Below are 26,033 nucleotides of genomic sequence, written 5' to 3' on the forward strand. Positions count from 1 at the left end.
CCAGAGAGAACCTAGGAGAAGTGAATATACAGCAGGCAGAGCCCAGACCTGAGCAGCTGGGTCTCCAAGAAGCCTGTCTCCATCAGCCTGCTTTGCTTCCTTACTTCTTCTTTGAGAGAGCTGGGTGTTTGTTTGTTTGTTTTGAAACAGATTCTTGCTCTGATCCCAGGCTAGAGTGCAATGGCAGGATCTCAGCTCATTGCAACCTCTGCTGCCCAAGTTCTAGCGATTCTCCTGCCTCAGCCTCCTGAGTAGCTGGGATTACAGGCGCCCACCACACCTGGCTAATTTTTGTATTTTTAGTAGAGACGGGGTTTCACCATGTTGGCTAGGCTGGTCTCGAACTCATGACCTCAGGTGATCCGCCCACCTCAGCCTCCCAAAGTGCTGGGATTACAGGCATGAGCCACTGTGCCCGGCCAAGAGAGTTTTTTAAAAGCTGGGGACCGCCCTGCAGCATGAGGCTTTTGCTAATGTGCACTTAGCATTTCCTCTGCCCCAGACCTCTGAGTGGCTCTCTCTCTGGCTCCACTGTCGTCTCCTTACCAGAGAAGACTTCCCTCGCCATTCCAGCCAAAGCAGCACCCACCCCACTACCCACTCTCTCACTCTGTTTTCATTTCCTTGACAGCATGGGGGCAGTTAAAGTCTATCTGTGCTCCCATGCCCCACCCCTCCTCCAGCCCTCTGTCTGGAAGATTCCAGACTAGCTCTGCCAGCTTGGCCATGATTGCCTTCAGCCAAACAGCACACCTTATCCATAGCTCCCCTGGGGCAAGGAGATGTGTCAGGATAAAGTTAAGATGGCTTCATGGCATGTGCAGAAAAAAATAACTGAAAGGAGGCTAAGCCACAAGGATGTTGATCACCCACAATAACGAACAGTTAGTAGGCAGGCAGTTGCAAAGCAGGTCAGCTTAGTGAAACTGCCTTTGCAAAAGTATCACCATTAAGAGAAATCTGACATAGCTGATTCCATATTGCTTCTGACCTCCAAGTGTCCTTGGTCATTCCTGGGCACGCACAGGCCAAGCTAATTTTGGGAGAAATTTAGTTTATAGTTTAAACTACATACAGTTTAAAGCAAGGACAATACTAGCCCTTCCCCAAACTAAAACACCATTGCAAACTAATGAGAGGCCGCAAGGTTAGGATAGAGGGAGGCCTGAATTCTGCTAAGATGTAGGTGTAGCTAAATGATAACCAGCCACTGTCCCGAGGTCACAAGATTTGTAACTTCCCCAATTACTCCTGTAGATAACATCACTATTGGAGAACCTAAGATTGGTCTTTTGAGATGTCTTTCCAGACTTCTGCATTTCTGGCAACCAATTTGACCTCACCTGGACTCCTGACTTACCACCCAACTGGTCCTGTGGCCCCACCCAGGGGAGGAGTCAGTGTCATGTTCCACACCCCTCTGAAGGCATCCCCAGCCAATCAGCTGCACCCATTCCCTAGTCCCTGCCCGCCAAACTATCCGTGAAAACTGCTAACCTCTGAGCCTTCAGGTACACTGACTTGATTTGATAACTGTCTCCTGCATGGTATGACTGGACTCGTGTCAGTTAACTCTTTCTTTGCTGTGATGAGGCGGTCTCAGTGGATTGAGTTTCCCTGTACAACAGGCGGGAGGACCCATCGGGCAGTGACATTGGTGCTGCCAACTGCGTGGAGAATCACTTGCTCAACTTTCCGCTCAGCCACCTTGTGCCTTGACCTTTGTCCTCGTGGCCCTAGAAACCATGTCCCCACACCACAGTCAAAGGAAGAAAAGGACATTTATCCTCGTGTGTCTTTTTTGTTGTTGTTAGGGGAGGCACATTTTTCTTAAATCCCTAGCCGACTTCTCCCATTCACTGGCATGTGGGAAAGGGATACTTCTGACTGAACTAGACCAACTACAGCTCATGGCCTGGGGCCATGCTCTGAGTAAAACTGGGTTCTGCTATGAAGAAACAAGAGGCAGCCACTGTCCGACAGGTTAGCACAGTCTGCTGCGCACCTCAGTGAGGAACAAACTGTGCACACGGACAAATGTGATGGACTTAGGGGGAGAAAGGGCCCAGGACAGGCGGGGAGAAGATGAGAGGAAGGCCCTGCGTGGTAGCCGAGGGCAGCAGGTTCCCCCACACGCATCTCCAGGGTGGGAAATGACTTTCTGCAGTAGGCAGGCAAATGTTGCAAGAATGCGCCCAATGGAGGAAGAAGGCTTGGCTATCTCACAGTGTTGACACACGTACTCACACACGTATGTTAATTCTTACATATACAATGTATACGTAAGCTTAAGGAGCAGGTAGGCAGGCACAAGAAGCCTAGCTGTGGCCTACTGGGAGCCTCTAAGGAGCCACTGAGAGGCAGTGTCAGTTCAGTGAGGACGGAGGCTAGGAAGGCTGGCATGGGCAGGTCAGCTATTCATGGGAGCAAAATACAGGGGTTTGGTGGAGAAGAGGCAAACTACGCCAAGCATCCTCTGTGTTTGGGGCAGACTAGCCCACGCACATCGACCAGCACCTCTGAGCTGTGTGCTGTAGAACAAGCCACTTGCCTTCTGCCAGGACGAGCAGCTGCTTTGCAGGATTGCCATGTGTTCAGAATTGGACTCAAACCCCACTGAAGCTCACTGCTAAACATTGAGGGGTGGGGGACACAAGAGAGGTCCATCTGCAACCCTAAGAAGCATCCTTTACAGAGCAGACAGCACATTCAGACGCATGCCCACAGCGCGGCTCCCTGACTGATGGCTGGCTGGGGTAAGGGCAGGTCTGGGAGGACAAGCAGCCTCATCAAGACCATGGGGACAAACGGGAGGCGTCCCCCAAAGCAAATGAGCCAGCAGCCTGAGCGGGACAAAAGCCAGCACTAGAGATGGGCAGGGCTCCCGAGTGGTGACAGCTCTGTCCCTGCTCCCTCTACCAGCTCCTCCCCTCTCAGCCTGTACGTGGTTCTCCCACCTTACAACGAACCAACTGAAAACGTCCATGAACCTGAATCCATCCCCTCGCTACCAGCTCGCCTTAATTGTCGGGTGGGCTCGGAAGTGCTACAGTAAGAACTAAGCCCCAGAATCTAAGCTAAGCCCCTAAAAAGGCCACGCACAGTCAGACGCAGCCAAGGCAGGTCTCAGGCTGAGGCGGGTCTCCTGCTGTCCTGCTCCCTCCTCACCTCTGTGTCTCTGCCTCCAGCCATCCCGGCAGAGTCGAGCGCATGGGTTGCTCTTGATGTCTTGGGTGGGAAGTGACGCCTGTCCTCTTCCTTTGGTGAAACCCCACCATGTGGTCCCACCCTGACCGCAGGGGTGGGCTGGGAGAGGCAGAGGAGCTCCTGGCTCTGGCACAAGCACCAAACTCCCGGCACAGATGCATCCACCTGCACTTCTGACCCCAGGGCCTTGAAGGAAGTTCGCTGGCTCCTCAGTCACTGCCCCACACGCTTTCCTTCCCTTCCTAGCTACTGAAGCTGCTCTCTTGGAAATCACCAATGACCTGCCAAGTCCAAAGCCTGGCCGGACCTCCAGGGCTGATCGTCCCCTCTCTTGAGGGACTCTTCTGGACCTCTGTGACCCACACGCCTCCTTAGTCTCTTTCATGGACTCCGGGCCTCTGCCCTCCCTCGTGTGCCAGCCATACCCAGCTGTCTGTCTCCAGCTGCCGTGCCCGGTCTGGCTGATGCCGTCCAGGGCTATAGCTGCTGCCTGTGTCACCTGATGAGCCCTAACACCCATTTGCAGCTGACAGTGCCCTGAGCCCAGGCTCCCCTTGGAGCTTGCAGGCCCGGAAACCCACAAGCTCTGGACAGAACGTGCAGCCTCACTGCTTTCCTCCTTGTGCATCTCTACAGGAGTTGGTGTCTAAAAGGGACAAAGGCACACTCCAGGTGGAGAGAGGCAAAGATAAAGTTAAAACGAAGTTAGACAGGGCTGGGACGGGCAGACAGCCTGGCAGAGGAGGGAGGCAGTGTTTGCGCAGGTGGACGGGGTGTGAATTGGGGGGTGAGGTTGGCTCTGATCTGGCAAGCAGTTTGAGTTTTCTGAAGTCTCTAGCAAGGGAATGACATAGTAAAAGTGGTGATGGAAACATCTGTGCAGCAGCCGCTTTGACAGATCTGCAATCACAGCTCTAATGGCCACAGGGGACACTTCAGGCCACTGCCCTGGGCCAAAGCCAGAGCGCAGCCTAGCCCAGGAGAGTGATGGAGACACCAGCGCTCCAGGAGGGAGAAAGGCTGTCCAGAGACCTAGAGTAGCACCCTTCCTTGGATGCTTTTTCATTTTGCTATTTGTCCTTTAAGCTAACGAGCACTCAACTCCAGCTCTGATTTGCTGACACCTGAGCTGAGGGCCTAGGGATCTGCTACCCCCGCCCAGTACTTTCTGACCGTCCACCCCCAGTGCCAAGAGCTCTCCACCTGTCAGACGACCCAGGGAGAGCGGGGAGGTGCCTAGAGGCATCCCAGGACTGCGATGGCTACACGAGTGCTGTCAACTCCTTAGTTCATGAGTCCCACCAGAAGCCCGGGGACCTCATGACCTAGTCACACTGCCCTCCCTCCCACCCAACCATGCTCCCAGGAGCAAGTGGGTCAGGGGCAGAGCCAGGAGGTGGGGGTGGTGTCAGGATGGTCAGGGTTTGGCCCCAGGACGTGGGGGCAGGGCCAGCAGGTGGGGGTAAGGCCTCAAGGTTGTAGAGAGACAGGGACTCCTTCCCCATCTGTGAAGCATGGGGAGGCTGGAGTGGGGACTCCAAGGTAACACACCTGCCCTCTGCCTCACTGAAAACAAGAGAAGATCATGGCTGAGAGGCTGAGCATCCTGTCTGCTGTGTGGCCATAGCTTTCCTGGACATTTGCTGTGTCTGTTCTCTGGCTGCTGTCTATGGCCGGGGGGCTTAAGCAATGGGATTTATCCCTTCACAGCTCTGGAGGCTGGGAGCCTAAGTCAAGGTGTGTGTGGGCCCGCAGTCCATCTGTATTAGTCTGTTCTCACACTGCTAGAAGGAACTACCTGAAACTGGGTAATTTATGAAGAAAAGAAGTTTAATTGACTCACAGTTCTGCAGGCTGTACAGGAAGCATGGCTGGGGAAGCCTCAGGAAACTTACAATCATGGCAGAAGGCGAAGAGGAAGCAGACACGTCTTACATGGTGTCAGGAAGGAGAGAGTGAAGGGGAAGTGCTACATACTTTTCAACAACCAGTTCTCGTGACAACTCATTCACTATCGCAAGAATAGCAATGGGAAGTCTGCCCATATGATTCAATCACCTCCCACCAGGCCCCTCCTCCAGCATGTGGGGATTACAATTCAACAGGAGATTTGGGTGGTAACAAGAAGCCAAACCATATCACCATCTGAAACCTGGGGGAGCCCTTCCTGCCCTGCAGCTCCAGGGATCACAGGTACCAGGGCATCCCCGTCTCAGCTCCACCAGCTCCCTGGGTCTCTGTCTTCACTGGGCCTTCTTTTAAGGACACCAGTCATTCTGGACTGGGGGCCCACATGAATGACCTCATCTTAAATAATTACACCTGCCATGACCCTATTTCTAAGTCAGGTCACATTCTGAGGTCATGGAGGTCAGGACTTCCACAAACCATTTTTGCTGGGAACATCCTACAACCCATAACAGTTACTATAGGATTAAATGAAATCCTACAGTGTATTTTAAAACTCTACCTAATTGCACCTGAAATAAATTCTTCATCTTGCCTAATTCCCCAACTAGCCCTGGCCTGATAACTTGATTTTCATTCCTGTGTGACCCCTGGCACTCCTGACCCAGTAACCTGATGCTGATGATGGCATCATGTGTCTGGATTGGGGACCTTCCTAATGTTGACAGGCGATTCATCTGATAATGGTTTTGAGTGGCTGTTGTGTGCAGATCCTACTCAGGTATTACAGCATCTCCAGGAACTGTAATAAACAGCAATTTCAGACTCAATTCATCTCCTTTATCTGTGACACTGTGTGAACGGGAACACAATGGACCAAAAGAACACTCAGCCCATGCCAAAGTCTCCCAAAGGACACAGAGGTGTCACTGTAACTTCTCACATATACGCTGCGCGAGGACTGAGGACTCGGCTGGGCTGCAGATCTGAAACCTTTGTTCTTCCAAATTCACTTACAGCAATAAAGCCCATTTATCAAAATCCATTTCCTTTAAATGATGGTGGGGAGGGGGAAGAAGTGAGGTGGGGGAGAAACTTACAGGAAGAGTCTTGTCAAAAGGAGACATTTTGGAGTCAACAATGGTAGGTGGGAGGTTGGTGGGAAGTGAGGCTCAAACACAGTTCACTCAACAACCTGTACTTGGTAACAAGAGACATGTTCATCTCACTAAAAAGGAGAAAACCAAAGGCAAGGAGCCCAGATCGTGGATAAGTCCCAGGAGAGAGTAAAAGCAGAGTGCTGAGACCAGCTATCACTCCAATTCGGAACACTGGCTCGGGCCACTTTAGAAACGGGGACTGGGGATGACCTATGCCCAGGCACTAGTGTGTTTCAAGAAAAAGATGTCAGAGGACTCCAAGTTCACAGACACCTGAAGACAGTGGGGTCTGCTACTGTGTGGAAGGCTCCCTCTCATTTATCCTTCAAGGCCCAGCTAAAGTGTCTTCATTTATCACAACACCCCTCCTAGCCAGTCCAGCCTACCACAAACTCATCTTTTTCCAACTCTGTCCATACCTACGGCCTGTGTTGTTCCATTCAGCACATCGATCGTGGAGAAGGCAGGACATATCCATTCCTTGATAGTCCTATGTCATGGGTTGAATTGTGTCCCTCCAAAAGTCACATGTTGAAATCCTAACTCACAGCACCTCCAAACGTGACCTCATGTGGAAGTAGGGTCATTGAAGATGTAGTTAGCTGAGATGAGGGTTACACTGGAGTGAGAGGGTCCCGTAGTCCAATAGGGATAGTCTCCTTAGAAAAAGGGGAAATTTGAACACAGAGACATGTGCATGGAAAAACCTCTGTGAAGATGAAGGCAGAGACTGGGTGCTGTGCCTCCAAGCCAAGGAATGGCAATGATGACCAGCACAGACCAGAAGAAAGAACAGAGGCATGGAACAGACCCCCTCACAGCCTCAGAAGGAGCCAGCCCTGCCCACACCCTGATTCCAGACTTCCAGCCTCTTGAGATAATAAACTCCCGTTTTGTTTTATTATGTGTTTTAAAGATGGAGTCTCACTCTGTCACCCAGACTGGAGTGCAGTGGCCTGATCTCAGCTTGCTGCAATCTCTGCCTCCCGGGTTCAAGCGATTCTCCTGCCTCAGCCTCCTGAGTAGCTGGGATTACAGGCACCTGCCACCACGTGCGGCTAGTTTTTGTATTTTTAGTAGAGATGGGGTTTCACCATGTTGGCCAGGCTGGCCTCAAACTCCTTATCTCAAGTGATTGGCCCGCCTTGGCCTTCCAAAGTGCTGGGATTACAGGCATGAGCCACCATGCCCGGCCAACTTCTGTTGTTTAATGCACGCAGTTTGTGGTGCTGTTATAGTGGCCCTAGCAAATGAATACACCTGTCGTGATTTGTAGTCATCCACACTCACTTAGATATCAGTGCATGTGAGTGAGGCTCAAAGAGTACCAGCTAATTGTTAAATCCTGTGGCAAGTCACTTTGTGATGTGAGTCATTACTCACTGACTTTTCTGAAACCAAATGTTTCTGTCTTAGATCTGCTCAAAGGAAGAACTGGCTGAAGCTCCGGTTCCTTCTTATTCTGATTATGGAGCCACAGTTAAATGCTGCTGGCCAGAGATTCTCATTTCTCCACAGCCTCCTTTTTCTCTCAGCCATTTTCCTCTAGAAGCAGAGCCTGAGGCAAGGATTAAGATCAAGGTGAGGTAGGGCAGGAGAAGCAGCAATGAAATGAGTTGTCATGCTGGCTGCTGATGCATGACAAGCTGCAAATAATAACATAATAATCAGAATAAAGAGCAGGGGAGCTCAGAAAGCATGTTCACTTGGCTCATGGGACTCCTCCAGGAGGGTTCTAGAAAGGAACTATATCTGGGGGGATCCATAGCCATCATCAAGGAGGAGGTTTCTGCCCAGCTTCCTCAAAGCCACAGTTCCTACTGGTCAAGTATTACTCTGTGGAGAGCTAAACTCCCCCAAACTTCTAGGCTGTATCATCCAGCCCCTTGTCATCATTCAAGAGGCCAAGCTTCCTGCCCAAATTTTAGGATATTCTTGAGTTAAGGGGAATACGGCCTACAATGACCCCACCAAAACCCCATTAGCAATGGCAAAGCTTAAATAAATCAGAAGTAAGTCTTCAACAATAAAGCTTGGAACACGTATCCTTCAAGATCTCTCTTCCTTCTCTTTCTTTCTTTCTTTCTTTTTCTGTCTTTCTTTTTCTTTCTTTCTTTCTTTTTCTTTCTTCCTTCCTTCCTTTCTTCCTTCCTTCCTTTCTTCCTTCCTTCTTTCCTTCCTTCCTTCCTTTCCTTCCTTCCTTTTTTTTTTTTTTTTTTTTTGGAGATAGAGTCTCACTCTATTGCCCAGGCTGGAGTGCAGTAGCACAATCCTGGCTCACTGCAGCCTCTGTCTCCCGAGTTCAAGCGATCCTCCTACTTCAGCCTCCCTTAGTAGCTGGGATTACAGGCACATGCCATCATACCTGGCTAATTTTTATATTTTTAGTAGAGACAGGGTTTCGTCATGTTGGCCAGGCTGCTCTTGAACTCCTGGGCTCAAGTGATCTGCCCACCTCAGCCTCCCAAAGTGCTGAGATTGTAGGCGTGAGCCACTGCACCTGGCCAGTCTTCAAGATTTTTCCAAAGAGACCAAGAAGGCTGCAGTTGGTGCCAGGACTAAGTTAATGGACAAGGACAGCCCGTGCCTGAAGAAACAGCGACTCTGTAGCCTTGCTCTTTCTTCCCATCCTGGGCCACGTGACATGATTCTTACCAACTCCTAATCCAATCCCCACTTGCAAGACCTCAACAGACTTGGGGTTCTAATGCACTGTGGCCTTCCTGTCCCCCTGAGATGCTCCAAAGTTCCATGGAGGGTGTCCCCCCAGTGCAGGGAGCAATGATGCTATCTGGTTTTACCAAACGGCTGTCAGCTGTGCTGGGCAGGCAGCTTTCCACAGTGTTTTGCTGCATTTAAGAGTCACAAGAAGAAACTAACCCAGGCAGAAAGGCTGAGAACAAACCTCAGTCAAGCAAAGAAGAGAAGACAAGTGAAAGCAAACATCAAAGAAAATGGCCCAGGAACTTTGAATGCAGTTGATGCTGTAGTTGTGGACTGTGCTGGGTTAGACAGTGCCCCCACTAATTCATTTCCTTTCCAGAACCTCAGAAGGTGACCTTATTTGGAAACAGAGTCATTGCAGATGTAGTCACTTAAGTTGAGGTCGCAGTGGAGTTGGGTGGGCTCTTAATCTCCTTTGACTGCTGTCACTTTAAGAAAAGGAAAAAAGACAGGCACACACAGGGGAAGGCCACGGGATGATGAAGGCAGAGGCTGAAGTTACGCATCTCCGAGCCAAAGAACCCCAGGGTTTGTGGGCAACTGCCAGAAGCTAGGAGGGAGGCCTGGAACAGAGCCCTCCCAGAGCCTTCAGAGGGCGCATGGCCCTGCCGACACCCTGATTCCAACTTCCAGCCTCCAGAATTGTGGGAACAGGAATCCGGGCAGCTTAGGCCATGCAGCCTACGGTGCCTGTGTGGCAGCCCCTGAAACTAACCTGTGGGCCACGAAGGCAAGGATGCTGCAGCTGCATCTGGGGAGGTGTGGTGGAAACACAAGGTGGGCAGGTGGCACTGCTTGCGGGGCTGGGGTGCTGGGCTGACACGGCTGAGGGTGCACCCCCACCCCATAGAGTGGGCACCTAACCTGCTGGCCCCAGAGTGCGCACCTAACCTGCTGGCCCCAGAGTGCATGTGTCCACTGCTAGGGACCACGGAGGCCAAGTTCAGTACATTTTGAGAAATAAAGCTAAAATCCTAAGCCCCCAACCAACTGAAAGAACCCCCTCTTGGCCACAGGGACCCCAGAAAAACCTTAAAACTGAGTTCCTGGCCATAATGGGATGAGAGGTCGGATGTGCCTCATTACACCCCCTCCCTTGCTAACCACCATTAGGCTTCCTTCCCCAAGGGTTAAATGGAAACCTGCCCTTTTGAAAGACTTGCTCCGTTCCTAAGATCACCCAGCTGTCTGATGCTGCCCCTTCCTTTTGCATGTTCGACACAACCGACCAGCATTCCTTCCTGATAAGAGACCCCTGACCATGGAGTGGCTCTGACCAGCCTATGGAGGCTGCACACAGAGGGTCTTCGCATCCTCGGCTTCACCCTCTGACATATAGGGCCTACTGTAGTCCATTTAAAGGTTAAGTCTCCACCCCAGAGTGAACATGGATGCATGCTGCACACAATTAGCCAATTATGTATGTCTACGCTTCCTCTTTGTGAATATTCATAGCTCCTCCTATAACCTGTTGAATACGCACATTTGGCCACCCTGTTCAGCATAAATGCCATCCGCTCTCGAAGTGCCTGTTCAGCATAAATGTCTTCCGCTCTCGAAGTGCCTGTTTCCAGCATCTGGCTGGAGGCTATGCTTCCCAGCCTGTCAGAATGGTGACCTGCTGGCTGCAGCCTTTTTAAAGAAGTGATCCTTTCCAAATGCAGGAACCTTATCATTCTTCAATTGACACTTTGCTGGTCACTGAGCAAGGTGCGCTGGGAGGAGTGAGGGCTCTGAGGTCTCGCAGGTTTTCTGGGGAGCTTGATTCTTGTGGAGTGACCTACAAATAGCACATGTATTGAAAACACATCAACCAGTCTCAGAGCAGCCCTGTCTCTTGGGTTTCAGGAGTTCGACCTGGAGCTGTAGCGGGGTGAGATAGAAAGTGGCCTCCCTCCTGGAGAACCCAGTGAACAAACTACCATGCCCTATGCCCTGTCTCCAACTTTAGCACTAAGCGTTGCAGAGGCTGAGAAGTAGGGGTTCCAGCCACGGTTGGGTCTTGTGTTGACCATTTTCCAGTGCAACCACAGGCTCCCTAAGATTCAAGCAGCACTGTGGGCTTATGACCTCACACATTTACCATTGCAGAAATTACGCCAAAGCATGATCAAATTACCTGCCCAAAATGTATAGGTTGTTTACAAAAATAACCAGCCCTCCTCTGTTCCTTACTTCAGGCTCTAAGATCTGCCTGATTTCTACTACTGTAAGAACATAGAAAGTAATCTCATTACATGCATGATTTTTACCCTGTCTTCATTCCAGCTCTGTTATTCTTTATGCTTTTCCTTTAGCTAAAATTTCGATTTCTGCTTTACATTTTTGGCATTTTAAAAGAAAACATTATATCACTTCTATCAGCACCACGTTTCTTGTCTTTCCCAAGTCTGCTGATGCTTTCAAAATCCCCACGTCCCAAACTCAGCACCATTAAATTGGAGTGAGGCTGGTGGTGGAATGGGAGGTGGGTGCTTAGGGTTTATTCCACTTCCTCCGTCCCTCCTGCACTCTGTTCCAAAGAAGCCAGAGAGCTCCGTGTTCTTTCGCTGTATCTGAACAACTGTGGGAGGAATCATTTTGTATGCATGCAATACACACAATGCCATCTTTCCTAGAAGTCTCAGCCTCCGGGGCATGTATCAGTATCACCTGAGGAGCCTGTTAAAACTTTCGATTCCAAGACTCGGGCCATTAAGTCATTAGTTTCACTGGTTTGTAAATATCTTTGTACGTTAGGGATATTAGTCCTGCATCAATTCATCATCTGCTTCTGGTCTAGCACGTGTTTTTCATGTTTATATTGTTGTTTTGTTTCATTTTCTATTTGGAGTGGGAGGCTGTATGGAAGTGGTCATCTTGATGTCATCAATGATAATTGCCTCTGTCCCTTCACAGTTTCTGAACCTGGTCAGGCTTACACATGACCCACTGAAATCCCTGGGTCAGTATAGCCATCATCTTGTATTCAGAAACATCAGCCCACATTTTAGAAAGCATTGAAAAACAAGTTAAGTTATTGGCGAATTAATTTCAAACAATTTGCTCAGTGCCTTCAGGCACCATTCTAGATCCTGAGAAAGCTTTGAATAAAACAGAATTCCTGTCCTCAGACAGTTTACACTCTGGCGGGGAAAGACAGGCAAGTGAACCAGTAAATAGACAGTATATCCTATGGGGAATCAGTAGTGTAGATGCCTGCAAGGAGATTGCTACTACTTTATCCGGGGTGTCAAAGGAAGGCCTTTCTACTAAGGTGAGTCCTTTCAGGAAATCTGAAGAGGTGTCTGGAGAGGCTGCCTGGGAGCTGGCAGTGGGCTTATATTCCCAACACACATAATGCCCCTTTCAGGGCGTCATCTCTTCTATCCCTCTCCCACCATCCTACACAGCACAAGAACTGGGCTTCAATCTCTGGTATGATGCTCCAAAACTCTCCAAAATCTTCTCCAACCAAAACTCACCTTCTAGAATCTTCCCTTCACTCACCGGGACCCCCGTTATGCATTTCTCTCTTAGACATTCTTCATTCTTTCTAACAGGAATGCATCCAGCTCTCCTCTACCTCATCAATATAGCAAAGCTCTGAGAATCAAGCCTGCAAACTTTGAAAGAAGGCAAGAAAGGCTGTGGATATTTATATCACAAACATAAACATATTTTTTGCACCTTCTAGGAAGGCCTGACATCCCAAGATTTAGATATTCAAACGTTTTGGAGGTACATTACTTAAAACATTTAAAGTTTAGTTCCACACAGAAATTATTTCGGTGTGATCAAGAGCCAGGCGTGGTGGCTCACACCTAAATTCCAGCACTTTGGGAGGCTGAGGTGGGAGGATATATATAAAAATATATATAATATATAATATATAATATATAATATATTATATCTAATATATAAAAAATATATTATATATTATACAATATATAAAATATATTATATATTATACTATATATAATATAATATATTATATATTATACAATATATATAATATATAATATATTATATATTATACAATATATATAATATATAATATATAATATATTATATATTATACAATATATAATATATAATATATTATATATTATACAATATATAATATATAATATATTATATATTATACAATATATAATATATAATATATTATATATTATATATTATACAATATATATAATATATTATATATAATATATTATATATTATATATATTATATATTATATATATCATATTATATATTATATACATCATATTATATATAATATATAATATATATTATATATTATAATATATATAATATATAATGTATATTATATAATATATATTATATTATATATTACATATATAATATATGTAATATATAATATATATTACATTATATATAATATATGTAATATATAATATATATTACATTATATATAATATAATGTAATATATAATATATTACATTATATATAATATATGTAATATATAATATATTACATTATATATTATATATGTAATATATAATATATTATATTATATTATATATTGCAATATATATTATATTATATATGCAATATATAATATATTATATATTGCATATATAATATATTATATTGCAATATATAATATATTATATATGCAATATATAATATATTATATATGCAATATATAATATATTATATATGCAATATATAATATATTATATATGCAATATATAATATATTATATATGCAATATATATTATATATGCAATATATAATATATTATATATGCAATATATATTATATATGCAATATATATTATATTATATATGCAATATATATTATATTATATTATATGCGCGATATATGTAATATATTATATTATATGCGCGATATATGTAATATATTATATTATATGCGATATATGTAATATATTATATTATATGCGATATATGTAATATATTATATTATATGCGATATATGTAATATATTATATTATATGCGATATATGTAATATATTATATTATATGCGATATATGTAATATATTATATGCGATATATGTAATATATTATATTATATGCGATATATGTAATATATTATATTATATGCGATATATGTAATATATTATATTATATGCGATATATGTAATATATTATATTATATGCGATATATGTAATATATTATATTATATGCGATATATGTAATATATTATATTATATGCGATATATGTAATATATTATATTATATGCGATATATGTAATATATTATATTATATGCGATATATGTAATATATTATATTATATGCGATATATGTAATATATTATATTATATGCGATATATGTAATATATTATATTATATGCGATATATGTAATATATTATATTATATGCGATATATGTAATATATTATATGCGATATATGTAATATATTATATTATATGTGATATATGTAATATATTATATGTGATATATGTAATATATTATATGTGATATATGTAATATATTATATTATATGTGATATATGTAATATATATTATATTATATGTGATATATGTAATATATATTATATTATATGTGATATATGTAATATATGTAATATATATTATATTATATATGATATATGTAATATATAATATATATTATTAAATATATTAGAATTTATATATATAAATTATATATATATTAAATATATAATTGTTTATATAAACAAATATATAAATATAAAGCAGTCTCAGCACCTGGACTAAAAGTGGACTTGGGAGCTCAACCACCTGACTTCACATTTTGGCTTTACCACTTGGTAGCTGTGTGGCCTTTGTTCCACAACTTAAGCCCTTGTGCCTCAGTTTCTAGTTTGGTAAACATTGTACAAATAGAAGACTTGCTACGAAGATTGAAAGAATTATATACACTGCACTTCAAATACACACAGATTTTTATAAGGAGCAAAGTTTAGCAACACATGAGATTAAATCAGTCTGGAGGTCATGCCTTGCTGACTGTGTAAGATTCTTTTTGCTTTTTTAAAAGACTTTAATCTTATTATTTGCAGTTCATGAACACACAGACATGCACTTTCCTTTCCTCATCTCCAAAGGCAAGATCACCCTAAACCAACTTGCAAAATCTTTTGAACCTAAAGATTCACTGTTCTGGAAGCTCCCGCAGCCACTCAGCCACTTAATAATTCTTGTGGCACAAGGTCAGCCAGGTAAACATCTCAGGCTTTGCAGGTCATGGGGTCTCTGTTGCACCTGCTCAGTCCTCCTGTTGAAGTGTGGAAGTGGCAGGAGAGGAACACACAGATGGGCGTGACTGTGTCTCCATGACAGCTTTGTTTACAAAAAGAGGTGGCAGGCCAGATTTTGTCCCGGGGCTGTCATTTACTCACCGCTGCATTAGAGGGAGAGACAGAAAAGTGGGGCATTGTTTTGGTTGGGGTGTTTGATTCTGATCCTCAAAGGGAAGTAGGTTTGATACTCCATGGTGGCTAGAAGGAGTATGATGAGAACGCCAGCCACACTACGAATCCTCACCTACTGTACCTCTGACCAGAGGCAAATGTTAGTGAAAGACTACAGCAACTCCATACAGGCAGCCTCTGAGAGGTAAGATCCTTCCAGAAGAAAGGTCTGGTTCTCTTCCCTGGGCAAAAAACACCAGCCAGCCTAGGCACTTGCTGGTCCCAAGACCAGCTGTGGAATCTAGAACCGTGGTCTCCATCTGTGTTCCCTCTCCTGTCTTAGAGTATCTGAAGATTGAATTACCTCTTTTTCCTTTTTCATTACTCCCTCTGAAATGACAGTGATCATAATTTCCATCTTCCTGCTTTCTTTCTCCTTAATAATATAAAACAGTGTTTATTGGCCAGGCACAGTGGCTCACACATGTAATCCCAGCGCTTTGGGAGGCTGAGGCAGATGGATCACTTGATGTGAGGAGTTTGAGACCAGCCTGGCCAATATGGTGAAATCCTGTCTCTACTAAAAATACAGGAATTAGCCAGGCGTGGTGGCGGGCGCCTGTAATCCCAGCTACACAGGAGGCTGAGGCATGAGAATCGCTTGAACCCAGGAGGCGGAGGTTGCAGTGAGCCGAGATCTCGCCATTGCACTCCAGCCTGGTGACACAGTGAGACTCCATTTCAAAAAAACAAAAGAGAAAAAGAAAGAAACCAGTGCTTATCAAGCTCTGGTGTATATCAGCATTACCTGAGGAGCCTGTCAACACTTTAGATTCTATGTTTGTCATGTAGGCCATAAATTATAGGACAGAAAGATGAGATGCACATAGAACATGAGGAGAAGTGGGCATTACCTTGAGGCTGAAGACTCAGAAAACAGGGGATCATAGCCACATCCTCCTTAATGTCAAGGCTGGATGTGAGGCTGCATCGCCCTCCATGGGGGAAGCAGCTTACACAGTTGTATGTAGGCTTGTTGGGCCACATGCGATGCGGGCATCCTTGCGTGCATGCACACGTGCTGGCCAAGGAGGGTGGGATGCCAGAGTCCCCTTTGGGTTGCCAACTGGACCTCTTATCCTGGAACTTCCCGCCCTACCTCCCGGTTCTTGGTCATTCTGTTTCTCCTGCGTGATCCTACCCCCCACCCCACCCTGATTGATTCAGGGATCCTAACTGGGCTAATCAGATATCCCGTGACAAGGCATTTAGGACAGTAAATGGAGAGACTCACAGACTAGGACTTCTCTGGATCTCTTGGAAAGATCCATGAATTCTTACCGCTGAGGCCTCAGGGCCAGTCTGGTTCCTTCCCTTCCTGAGTCCTGAGGGTTCAGCTCTTTTTTGAATTCCATAAATGCCACCAAATCCTTCCAATACATTGTTTGCTTGTTAAAAAAAAAGTGGTCGTGTGAATATAAAAGAAGAGGGACCAAAACTGGACTCAGAAAGGCTGGAAATGCATCCCTTAATGCCTTTTGTCCAGATTTGGTTCGAAGGCTTCTAGCAGCCGGTGCAGACAGAGGAAATGCGCTATCACACGATTAACGTCTGCTAGAGACAAAAGCAGTCCCGTTGATCAGAAGTTCAGCTATTCTGGGTACCAAGACCAGACAGCAAGTTCCTCCCAGGGGCCTTGTGTAATGAACGAAGTCTTCATGACATCCCTCCAGTGGACACAGTGGCGTTCACGGGGCTGTTTCTTCCTAAGACCCTCCGGATGGGCTGATGGCATTACTCTCAGGCTCAGTTTCATGAAGTTAGTTCTGGGGCAGTGGGGGAGCAATCTGTAGTCTGGGAACCTTGATCCAGGAATAGATTTTCAAGTACAGAGAAGAGCAGACAGATTTTGCCTCCTCCAGGCCAGCCTCATGCCAAGCACAAATGAACGGCCATCTGGAAGGAGCTCAGGGTGACCTCCCAGTCAAGTAACACCACAGCACAGAGACCTGGAGCTTCATGCCTTATCAGCCATAGGGCTGGGGGAGGGATGGCTTCTTTCGGGGAAAGTCAAGGAGCTGGGCTCACTGATTCTCAAGGGCACCAACATGAGCAATTGCCCTGGGGACCAGGTTTGCTCTGTTCTGAACTCCCCATCCCAGGAGGCTTCTCTGAAGAAGCCATGTCCCCACCCCAACCTAATCAATCCTTGCCCTTGTGAGTAGCTGGGAGCCATGCCATAGCCTTCCCGAGCTCGGCCCTTGGCTGTCTACCCCGATGGTGAAATCGGGCTGTAACAGGCTCTGCCTTCTCCTCAGTACCTGACAAGCCAGAACGGTGAACCTGGGGATTTTCTAGCCAAGGATACTGAAGGGCCTTGGAAATACTCAACAGAAAAAGGCAGCCGAAAGGAACCAGGAGTCAGGCCCATCTTCAGTGCCCAACGTCCCACCACGTCCACCAACAATAAAGAGCTGCAGTGCCGGATTTCCTGTGTCCCAAGGGAGGGCCTAGGCCCTGGGTGCACACGGGCCCCAGCAGGCAGCCCCAGGTCCCGCTCCCTTCGCAGCTGTCTGCACTTCTGCCACAGGAAAAAGCAATTCGCAGGCTCACTGAGCTCACAGACCACATTCAGGCCTGGAGGAAGATGGAGATGGCAGGCCCAGCCTGGGCAGTGCAGGCCCCCTCGGTGAGGAAGCAGCAGTTTTAGGTTTCTGGAATGAGAGGTAGCTGAGGGGCTCATATACCCCAGTGTGTGGATTAGCGGCACAGGGGTGTGGAGCTATGAGTGGACTGTGGGCCCCCACTCAGCAGTGAGGCCTTCAGGTACATTGCTGAGGATGATCAGGGGCCTCACGGTCTCTGCTTCTGAGCCCCAGCCTCATCCCCAGGACTCTTTGGGTACTGGACACTGCTGGGATGACGCCTCCCGAAGGTACAGCTCCCACATTCCTCAGCCTGCAGCTGGAGCTCCTACAGTACGGGAGATGGGTTGGGGGACTCACTCTCCGACTCCACCTGCCTGTCTCAGCCCCTGGCTTTAAGGAAAGGGTGGAGAGGAGTCTGGGAGCTTCCTCCTGTGCAGACCACAGGCCCCGATGGAAGAGGCCATGGCCAGGTTCAGCATGGGCCTCGAGGTCTAGCTCTTCACTGCTGCAGCACCCCATGCGGACACCGGCAGAGTCATCCCCAGGCCCGTGCCTGCTTTCACTCGCTGTGAGCACAGCGTCTGCTGGGACCTACCGAGATCCAGAGGTGCTGGGAGTCTCGGATCCGCCTCTGATAGAGGTTGAGTGTTTGTCCCCTCGTCTCAGGTTGAAACTGGATCGCCGGCGTTGGAGGTGGGGCCTGGTGGGACGTGTTTGGGTCATGGGAGCAGATGCCTCATGAATGGTGGGTTGCCTCCCTGCAGCAGTGAGTCCTGCTGTCTTAGCTGGGTGTTTTACAGACTCCAATACCTCTCCCCTCTCTCTTGCTCCCTTGCGTGTGAGCTCTGCATACCCTGGCTTTCCTTCACCTTCCTCCATGAGTGGAAGCAGCCTGAAGCCCTTGCAAACACCTTTGCAGAGATTATGACAGCAGGAGAAGGTCCAGCCTGGCCCACTCCGTCCTGCATCCAGCCTCACAGGCTGGCAGGCTTTGCTCATTACCTGGGTGGAGGCCAAGCTAACCAAGGGAGGAATTTAGTTTATATTTTAATTTGAAAGCAAGGATGATAATAGTACCTCCCTGAAACCAATCTGCTCCTTGCTCAGGGACCAAAACCAGCTTTGTGAGATGAATGAAAGACCACAGATTAGGATTATGGGAGGGGCCTGAACTCTGCTAACACGCAGCTGTAGTTTCTATGATCTCGCACTGCTCTGGGCTCATGGAGCCAGAGGTCACAAGACTTGTGACTTCCCCAATTGCTCCTGTAGATAGCATCACTATTTAAAACCTAAGATTGGTCTTTTGAGATAATTTTTTAGACTTGAATACTGGAACCAATGGGCCCCACCCAGACCCATGACTCATGACTCAGCTGACCCTGTGGCCCTCACCTAGAGGCCGACTCAGTGCTGGAGGATTGTTTCCACACCACTATGATCTCATCCCCAACCAATCAGCAGCGCCTATTCCCTAGCCCCTTGCCCATCAAAATGTCCATAAAAACCCTAAGCTCTGAGCCTTTGGGGAGACTGATTTGAGTGATAGCTCCATCTCCCATGTGGCTGGCCTCACGTTAATTAAACACTTTACTACAATACCAAGATCTCGGTGAATTGGTTTTATCTGTGCAGTGGGCATTAGGATCCCATTGGATGGCTGCTCCCTCCCCAGAAGCAGATGCTGGCACCATGCCTCTGTGCAGCCTGCAGAACCATGAGCCAAATAAACCTCTTCTCTTTATAAATGACCCAGCCTCAGGTACTCCTTTATAGCAATGCAAAATGGAGCAACACAGCCTCCCATCCTGGACCTCCACACTCAGCCATCTGTAGGTTCTCCCCATGCCTTCTCCAAGCCCTGCTACATCCCAGCTTTCCCCAGCCAGCCCTTAAGCCTGAGCACGGGGCCTTGGCTGTCCGCAGGCACTCCTGGTGGCTCTAACTCTTTCTTCTGCTGTTACCAACACCCACAACTTCTGTTCCACATCTTGCCACTGCCCCAAAGCTCAGGTCTGGGAGCTTGACATTTTTTTCAAGATGTATTCATTTTTAATTACCAACAAGTGAAGATAGTCTCAAAAAATTGGAATGTCAGATAAAGCAACATTTTCCTTCCACCCATCCACTCCTAATTCTTCACTTAGAAGCTTCCACTAGCAGTCCAATGCATGTCCTTTTAAAAAATAAAAAAGGTATATATGTGTGTACCCACATACATATATGCACATACATACACACATACATCTATACATCTATACAAATCCAAAACACATACACACACACACACACTCATATATGCTGTGTTCAAATTATTATATGCATATGCTTTCTTCCCCCATAAATGATTTCCTTACAGTCCCTTCTAGCTTTGATTATCTGTCTGTCTGCAATTCTGTCAGTTACTGAAAGAAAACAGTTCAAAGAAAATGAAAATCTAAACATATATAACAATGAAAGATAGTGAGAAGGAGGAATACTTTAAGAAATTGATATGGTTTCAAGAAGAGATCTTTCTGGACTCAGTTTCTAAAAGAACAGCTCATTTCCCAGGCTGAACAGTGGACAGCACCAAACCTCCCACCAAATGCTGTACTGAGCTATAGCCTACGCCCTGAGGACCGGACAACTTCTCCTGCACCTCCTGGTCCCACTGCTGGGCTCCCAAAGGGCCCCTCTGCCTGCAGGGACCCTCCTCCTTCTCTCCTCACTCCTCCCTCTCACCCTCTCCTCCCACCCCCGTGGAGGGCTCTGTGCAGAAGAATGATGTAGAGGGAGGCAGAGGGTGATGGTTCCTGCCAGAGCTTCAAGACCTTCCCATGGGAGCCAGCTCACAGCTCCTACACTCCTTTGGGCACCCTTCCGATCCTCAGGTTCCCTGTGCTGCTCTCCGCCCCGCTCAGAAAGCCTGCCCTGTCCTAACTCAGCACAGGCCTTACCATGGAGACAATCTCATCCTTTCTTCTGAAGCCTGCTTGCCCCTGACTAGGAGCCCTTGAAGGCAGGAATCCTATCTTTTCATCCACCAATTCCAGCACATTCAATCTACACAACATCACAAGTTCCCCAACAAGGCAAACTGCGGACACAACCTCCTTCTTTTCGACAAATCCCACCTGTGTGACGTGGAGCCCTCAGGCAGCTTTCCCATCAGGCCAGACCTGATTTCCTTCCTCTGTACAGCACTTTGAGCCCTCATCTCTAGACGATGTTTATACAAGGAGATGGGGGAAGAAAGGGGCACCTTAAGGCTAAAGTGCACAAACTTAAAGGAAATTGTGACAATCCCATAGCCTTGAGTGAGGGGTGTGTGTAGAGCATGGTCAGGACCTGCCCCCCACAACACACACACAACCCACAGGCAGGAGCACCTTCATTTGTTTTATGTAGAAAGACAAAGCGCAAAATCTGTCCAAGAGATAGATCTGCTCCACTCACACAGAACACGGCGCACCAACCCCTCCACCTCCAAGGTGGTGGATGAAGAAGTGAGGCTGACAGAGACCTGGCTTCTCGTCCTACGGCCACCGCTGCCTGATGGAAGAGTTTGAAGTCAGAAACACCGAAATTCCCCTCTTGCTGTCGCCTGGCCTTGCAGATATAAAGCATTGCTCTAACACACAGTATTGCCGGTTTTTCTGAGTAAAAGTCATCCTGGAGAGAAAGGTGAACTATCCCAGGCCTCTGACGGTCAAGGGCAAATTTGTTTTCCACATCACTATCTTCCCCAATACAAATGTTCTAACTCAGTAGAAAGAACTGGAAAGAATAGACAAAGGAAAGGAGAAAGTAAATGCCATAAACTTTAGAGTTCATGGTATATTTCATATTATCATCGATGGCGCTCAAGTGAAAATACCTTATCCTCAGATCACAAATACTCATGAACCTACGGAACTCTTTCTAAACACTCGCATTTCCTTCTTCCGCTTCTCCAGCAAATCCGTCCTAGTTTCCATTCCCTGCTGCCCAGAGCCCCAAACAGAAAAAGTTAGGATTTGCTAGAAACAGGTGTAGTCAAACCCCCAAATACCAAACCACGGAGAGTGGGAGCCATATCCCATGGGCCTAAGCTTGGCTCCAGGCCTGCAGTTTCCAGAAAAGGCTAGAGGCAAGTGTGTCATCTGATTGTCCATACAAGCTGTACTCTGAGTATCAGGATGTTTACATTTAACCCAGGGACCATGCCGGACCAGAAGGAGTACGCAGGAATAAAGTGACAGGTGGAGACTGATGTTCTGGAGAGAGATTTGTTTAGGGGGGAGTGGGGGTGGGGAGAAACAGATACAGGCACTCAGCACCAAGCCGCTCACAGCCACCTGGCAGCTTCGGTGCCACCGTGGATGTGTGGCTGCAGAAGAGGCCTCCAGCACCCCAGCACCCACCTGAAACAATAGCATCAAGGTCTTACTTTTTCTGGAGCGGGAGAAAAACCTGATGCCCCCGGGCGAGGTAGCAGGGTTGGAGTTGGGGGAAGACTCTTTGGAGGAGGAGCGGAAGATCCCACTGAAGCTCATGCGTCGAGGGGAGCGCGGCGGGGACTCCTGGTAGGAGAACGGGAACACGGTTTTGGGAGAGCCGGGGCTGGTCTTGGGCCTCACAGGTGCAGACATGGGGCTGGAGGGCCGGGGCTGAGGGCCTCTGGAGAAGAACCCTTTGGAGGGGCTGCCTGGGCCGAAGGGGCTGTCCACCTGTGGAAAAACAGACAAATGGATGCAGTCACTCCACGCTCCGGACACGCTACCTCTTGCCCTGTATGGAACTTCTCATCATTGTCCCCTGTCACATGTGGGCCCCCCATAGTACCCTCCCTGAGAAACAGCCCTAAGCTCTTCCACAGAGGTGGCCACTGAATGGTCTGCAGGTAGCACCTGCCCCAAGGACAGCCCCTCACAGGCTTGCAGCACCACGTCCTGGAGGTCCACTGACCATCCTGTCCCACTCCTTAGAAGGGGCTTCCAGGAGGTAGAGGGGAAGAAGAGAAGCAGAGCTCAAAATGAGCGTCTCCCTCCTTTATTACTGGCCTGCCTGTCTTCACCTCTCAAAACCTCACGTCCATCCAAGGTCGACCATACAGGACTGCAGTTATCTTGCCTGCCTATGAGATCCCTATGTTCCAGAACAGAGCAGGCCTGGAGCTCCATCCTGAGACCTCAGTCCTAGGAGATGATGAATTTTTCACTTCCAAGCTGCTTCAGCATTTGAAAGACTGAGGTTGCCGACAGAAGTCAGGAGAAAAGTTAACAAAGCCGGCCGGGTATGGTGGCTCACACCTGTAATCCCAGCATTTTGGAAGGCCGAGGTGGGTGGATCACCTGAGGTCAGGAGTTTGAAACCAGCCTGGCCAACATGGTGAAACCCCATCTCTACTAAAAAAACAAAAACAAAACAAAACAAAACAAAAAATTAGCTGGGCGTGGTGGCGGGCACCTAGAATCCCAGCTACTTGGGAGGCTGAGGCAGGAGAATCTCTTGAACCCTGGAGGCAGAGGTTGCAGTGAGCCAAGAAGGTGCCATTGCACTCCAGCCTGGGCAACAGAGTGAGACTCCGTTTCAAAAAAAAGAAAGAAAGGAAGAAAGGCAGGCCGGCTGGCCGGGCATGGTGGCTCATGCCTGTAATCCCAGCACTTTGGGAGGCCAAGGAGGGCGGATCACTTGGACGGGAGATCAAGACCACCCTGGCTAACATGGTGAAACCCCGTCTCTACTAAAAATACAAAAAATCAGCCGGGCGTGGTGGCGGGCGCCTGTAGTCCCAGCTACTCGGGAGGCTGAGGCAGGAGAATGGTGTGAACCCGGGAGGTGGAGCTTGCAGTGAGAGGAGATGGTGCCACTGCACTCCAGCCTGGGCAACAGAGCAAGACTCCGTCTCAAAAAAAAAAAAAAAAAAAAGAAAGAAAATAAGTTAACAAAGCCCCAAACCTCTGAGACTCACTTCACCGATGATTTAAAATTCTAGTCATGGCTTAAAAAATTATCAGACCCCATAACTTAAAGCCAAGGCACACAGCTCATAGTAGACTTCGAGAAATATCCCACGTGCCCGCAGCCGTGTTCCTGCTGGGTGCGTGGAGGAGCTCCTGCCCTGCCTCTGGGTGCCGGTATTTGGCCCCAGTCCTGTCATCTGCTGAGTCAACCTGGGCATGTTACTTGGTCTCACCGAGCCTCAGCTCCCTCATCTGTAAATGAGGATGGCCGTGCCCTCACCTCAAGGGCAGCTTGAACGTCAGATGAAGCCACGTGAGGCCAGGAAGAACAGGGTGCGTGGTAAACAGCTCTTGCTCTACCACTTGGGAAACTTGCAAGCAACATGGGGTGGGAAGGACCTCAGAGATGACCCAGTTCAGAAGCAAGAAGGGCGAGTAACTCGTCCGCAGGGCTCACGGGGTGCCAGAACCAGGGCAGACGCGGGAAATGCTGCGCTCGGGCGGCCGCGCTGTGCTGAAAAAGGAACACAGGACACCCCACAGGCAGCTTCGGTGCCACTTCGGGGTCTCTCTGTCCCACTTCGGGGTGCTCTGTCCGGACCGCGGCCTGGGGACGTTCTTCCGCCACTAGAGGGCGGCCCAAGCCCCGAGCCCGCGGCCCCGGGAGGACAGGATGCCCGTGGCGTGGACCCGCGCAGCACAGCCTCCCCGCGCGGCCTCTCCAGCCGAAAGAGCCGGCGCCGCCACGTGGAGGTGTAGGGCCCGGCCTGGCGCGGACACCTTCGTGAGTGGGCCTGGCAGGAAGAAGAGTGTGGTGCTATAGGACCTCGTAACTCAAGCTCTCCTGGCTATAAAGAAGTTTTGAGTTTTTCTTTTTTTGTGTAGTTCTTTGTTTTTTGTTTTTGAGACAGGGTCTCCCTCTGTCGCTCAGGCTGCAGTGCACTGGCGCAATCTCAGCTCATTGCAACCTCCACCTCCCGGGCTCAAGCAATCCTCCTGCCTCAGCCTCCTGAGTAGCTGGGATTACAGGTGTCCACACCCAGCTGATGTTTTTTTGACCATTTAATATGAAAAGCATTTAGACTCTCTGCTTATAGAATATCCCATTTAGCCACTATTCCACCTAACTATGGGAATCAGGACAAATCCTGAGAATAAATTTACAAACAAGAGATTCTTCAGGTGGGGAGTGGTGTCTCACACCTGTAATCCCAGCACTTTGGGAGGCCAAGGTGGGTGGATCACCTGAGCTCAGGAGTTTGAGACCAGCCTGGGCAACATGGCAAAACCCTGTCTCTACAAAAAATACAGAAATTAGCCAGGCGTGGTGGCCTGTAGTCCCAGCTATTCAAGCGGCTGAGGTGGGAGGATCACTTGAGCCCCGGAGATGGAGGTGGAGGTTGCAGTGAGCAAGGTGACACTACTGCACTCCAGCCAGCCTGGGTACAGAGCAAGACCCTGTCTCAAAAAAAAAAAAAAAAAAAAAAAAAAAGAGGTTCTTCTTCAAGTGGTGGGTGCTGTGTGTGCAGGTCTAGGGTGGGATGGGGGCTGAGAGAAGCCAGTAGGAACAACATACACAGGGACCAGGGTGGTCCTATCACAAGGTGATACAAGCTGGTCCTGGGTGGAGGCCCGGGTTTGGTCACAGCTCAGTTTCCCACAATGTGGACAATGACTTGGTTCTCTAAGCTTCGTTCCCAGGGCTGAGACAATCACGACAGCAGCCTGGGAGGTGTGAACGAGAAGAGGAGCTGAGGCCACATGGGAGGACCCGAGGGAGGGGTGGGATTTTGGAGCTGCTGGAAAGGTGAGCCCGGACCTGGTGCATGGATGTGCTCTGTGCGCCACATATCGAGCTTGCTGGGGAGCGAGGGGAGAGGGCCAAGCCAATGCAAACGCCCAGTCCTACAGGGAAACACAGACACATAGGGGAGCAGGGCCCCAGGAGAGCTTGCAGAGTGCCCGCAAGGCCAAAGCACCATAAGCACCATGCAGATGGATAAAAAGGGCCCAGAGCTGAAACCTGCCCCTCTGCAGAGGCCCTGACCCAGAGGAGGCCCTGACAGCTAGCTGGGCTTCAGAGATGCAAT

At 47.8% G+C, this 26,033-nt stretch overlaps 1 protein-coding gene across 5 annotated transcripts in view; it reads right to left on the minus strand.

The window, feature by feature from the left end:
- Positions 1–26,033, minus strand: part of PRKAG2 (protein kinase AMP-activated non-catalytic subunit gamma 2) — a 329,233-nt gene that overhangs the window by 211,612 nt on the left and 91,588 nt on the right. For all 5 annotated transcript variants that reach the window (XM_054493712.2, XM_054493711.2, XM_063667994.1 and 2 more), the window contains exon 3: positions 22,428–22,707. In XM_054493712.2, coding sequence (XP_054349687.1) covers positions 22,428–22,707 — 280 coding nt within the window. The remainder of the gene's footprint in view (positions 1–22,427; positions 22,708–26,033) is intronic.

The sequence above is a fragment of the Pongo pygmaeus genome, chromosome 6 (assembly GCF_028885625.2).
Source record: "Pongo pygmaeus isolate AG05252 chromosome 6, NHGRI_mPonPyg2-v2.0_pri, whole genome shotgun sequence".
In the NCBI taxonomy this organism is placed as follows: Eukaryota; Metazoa; Chordata; class Mammalia; order Primates; family Hominidae; genus Pongo; species Pongo pygmaeus.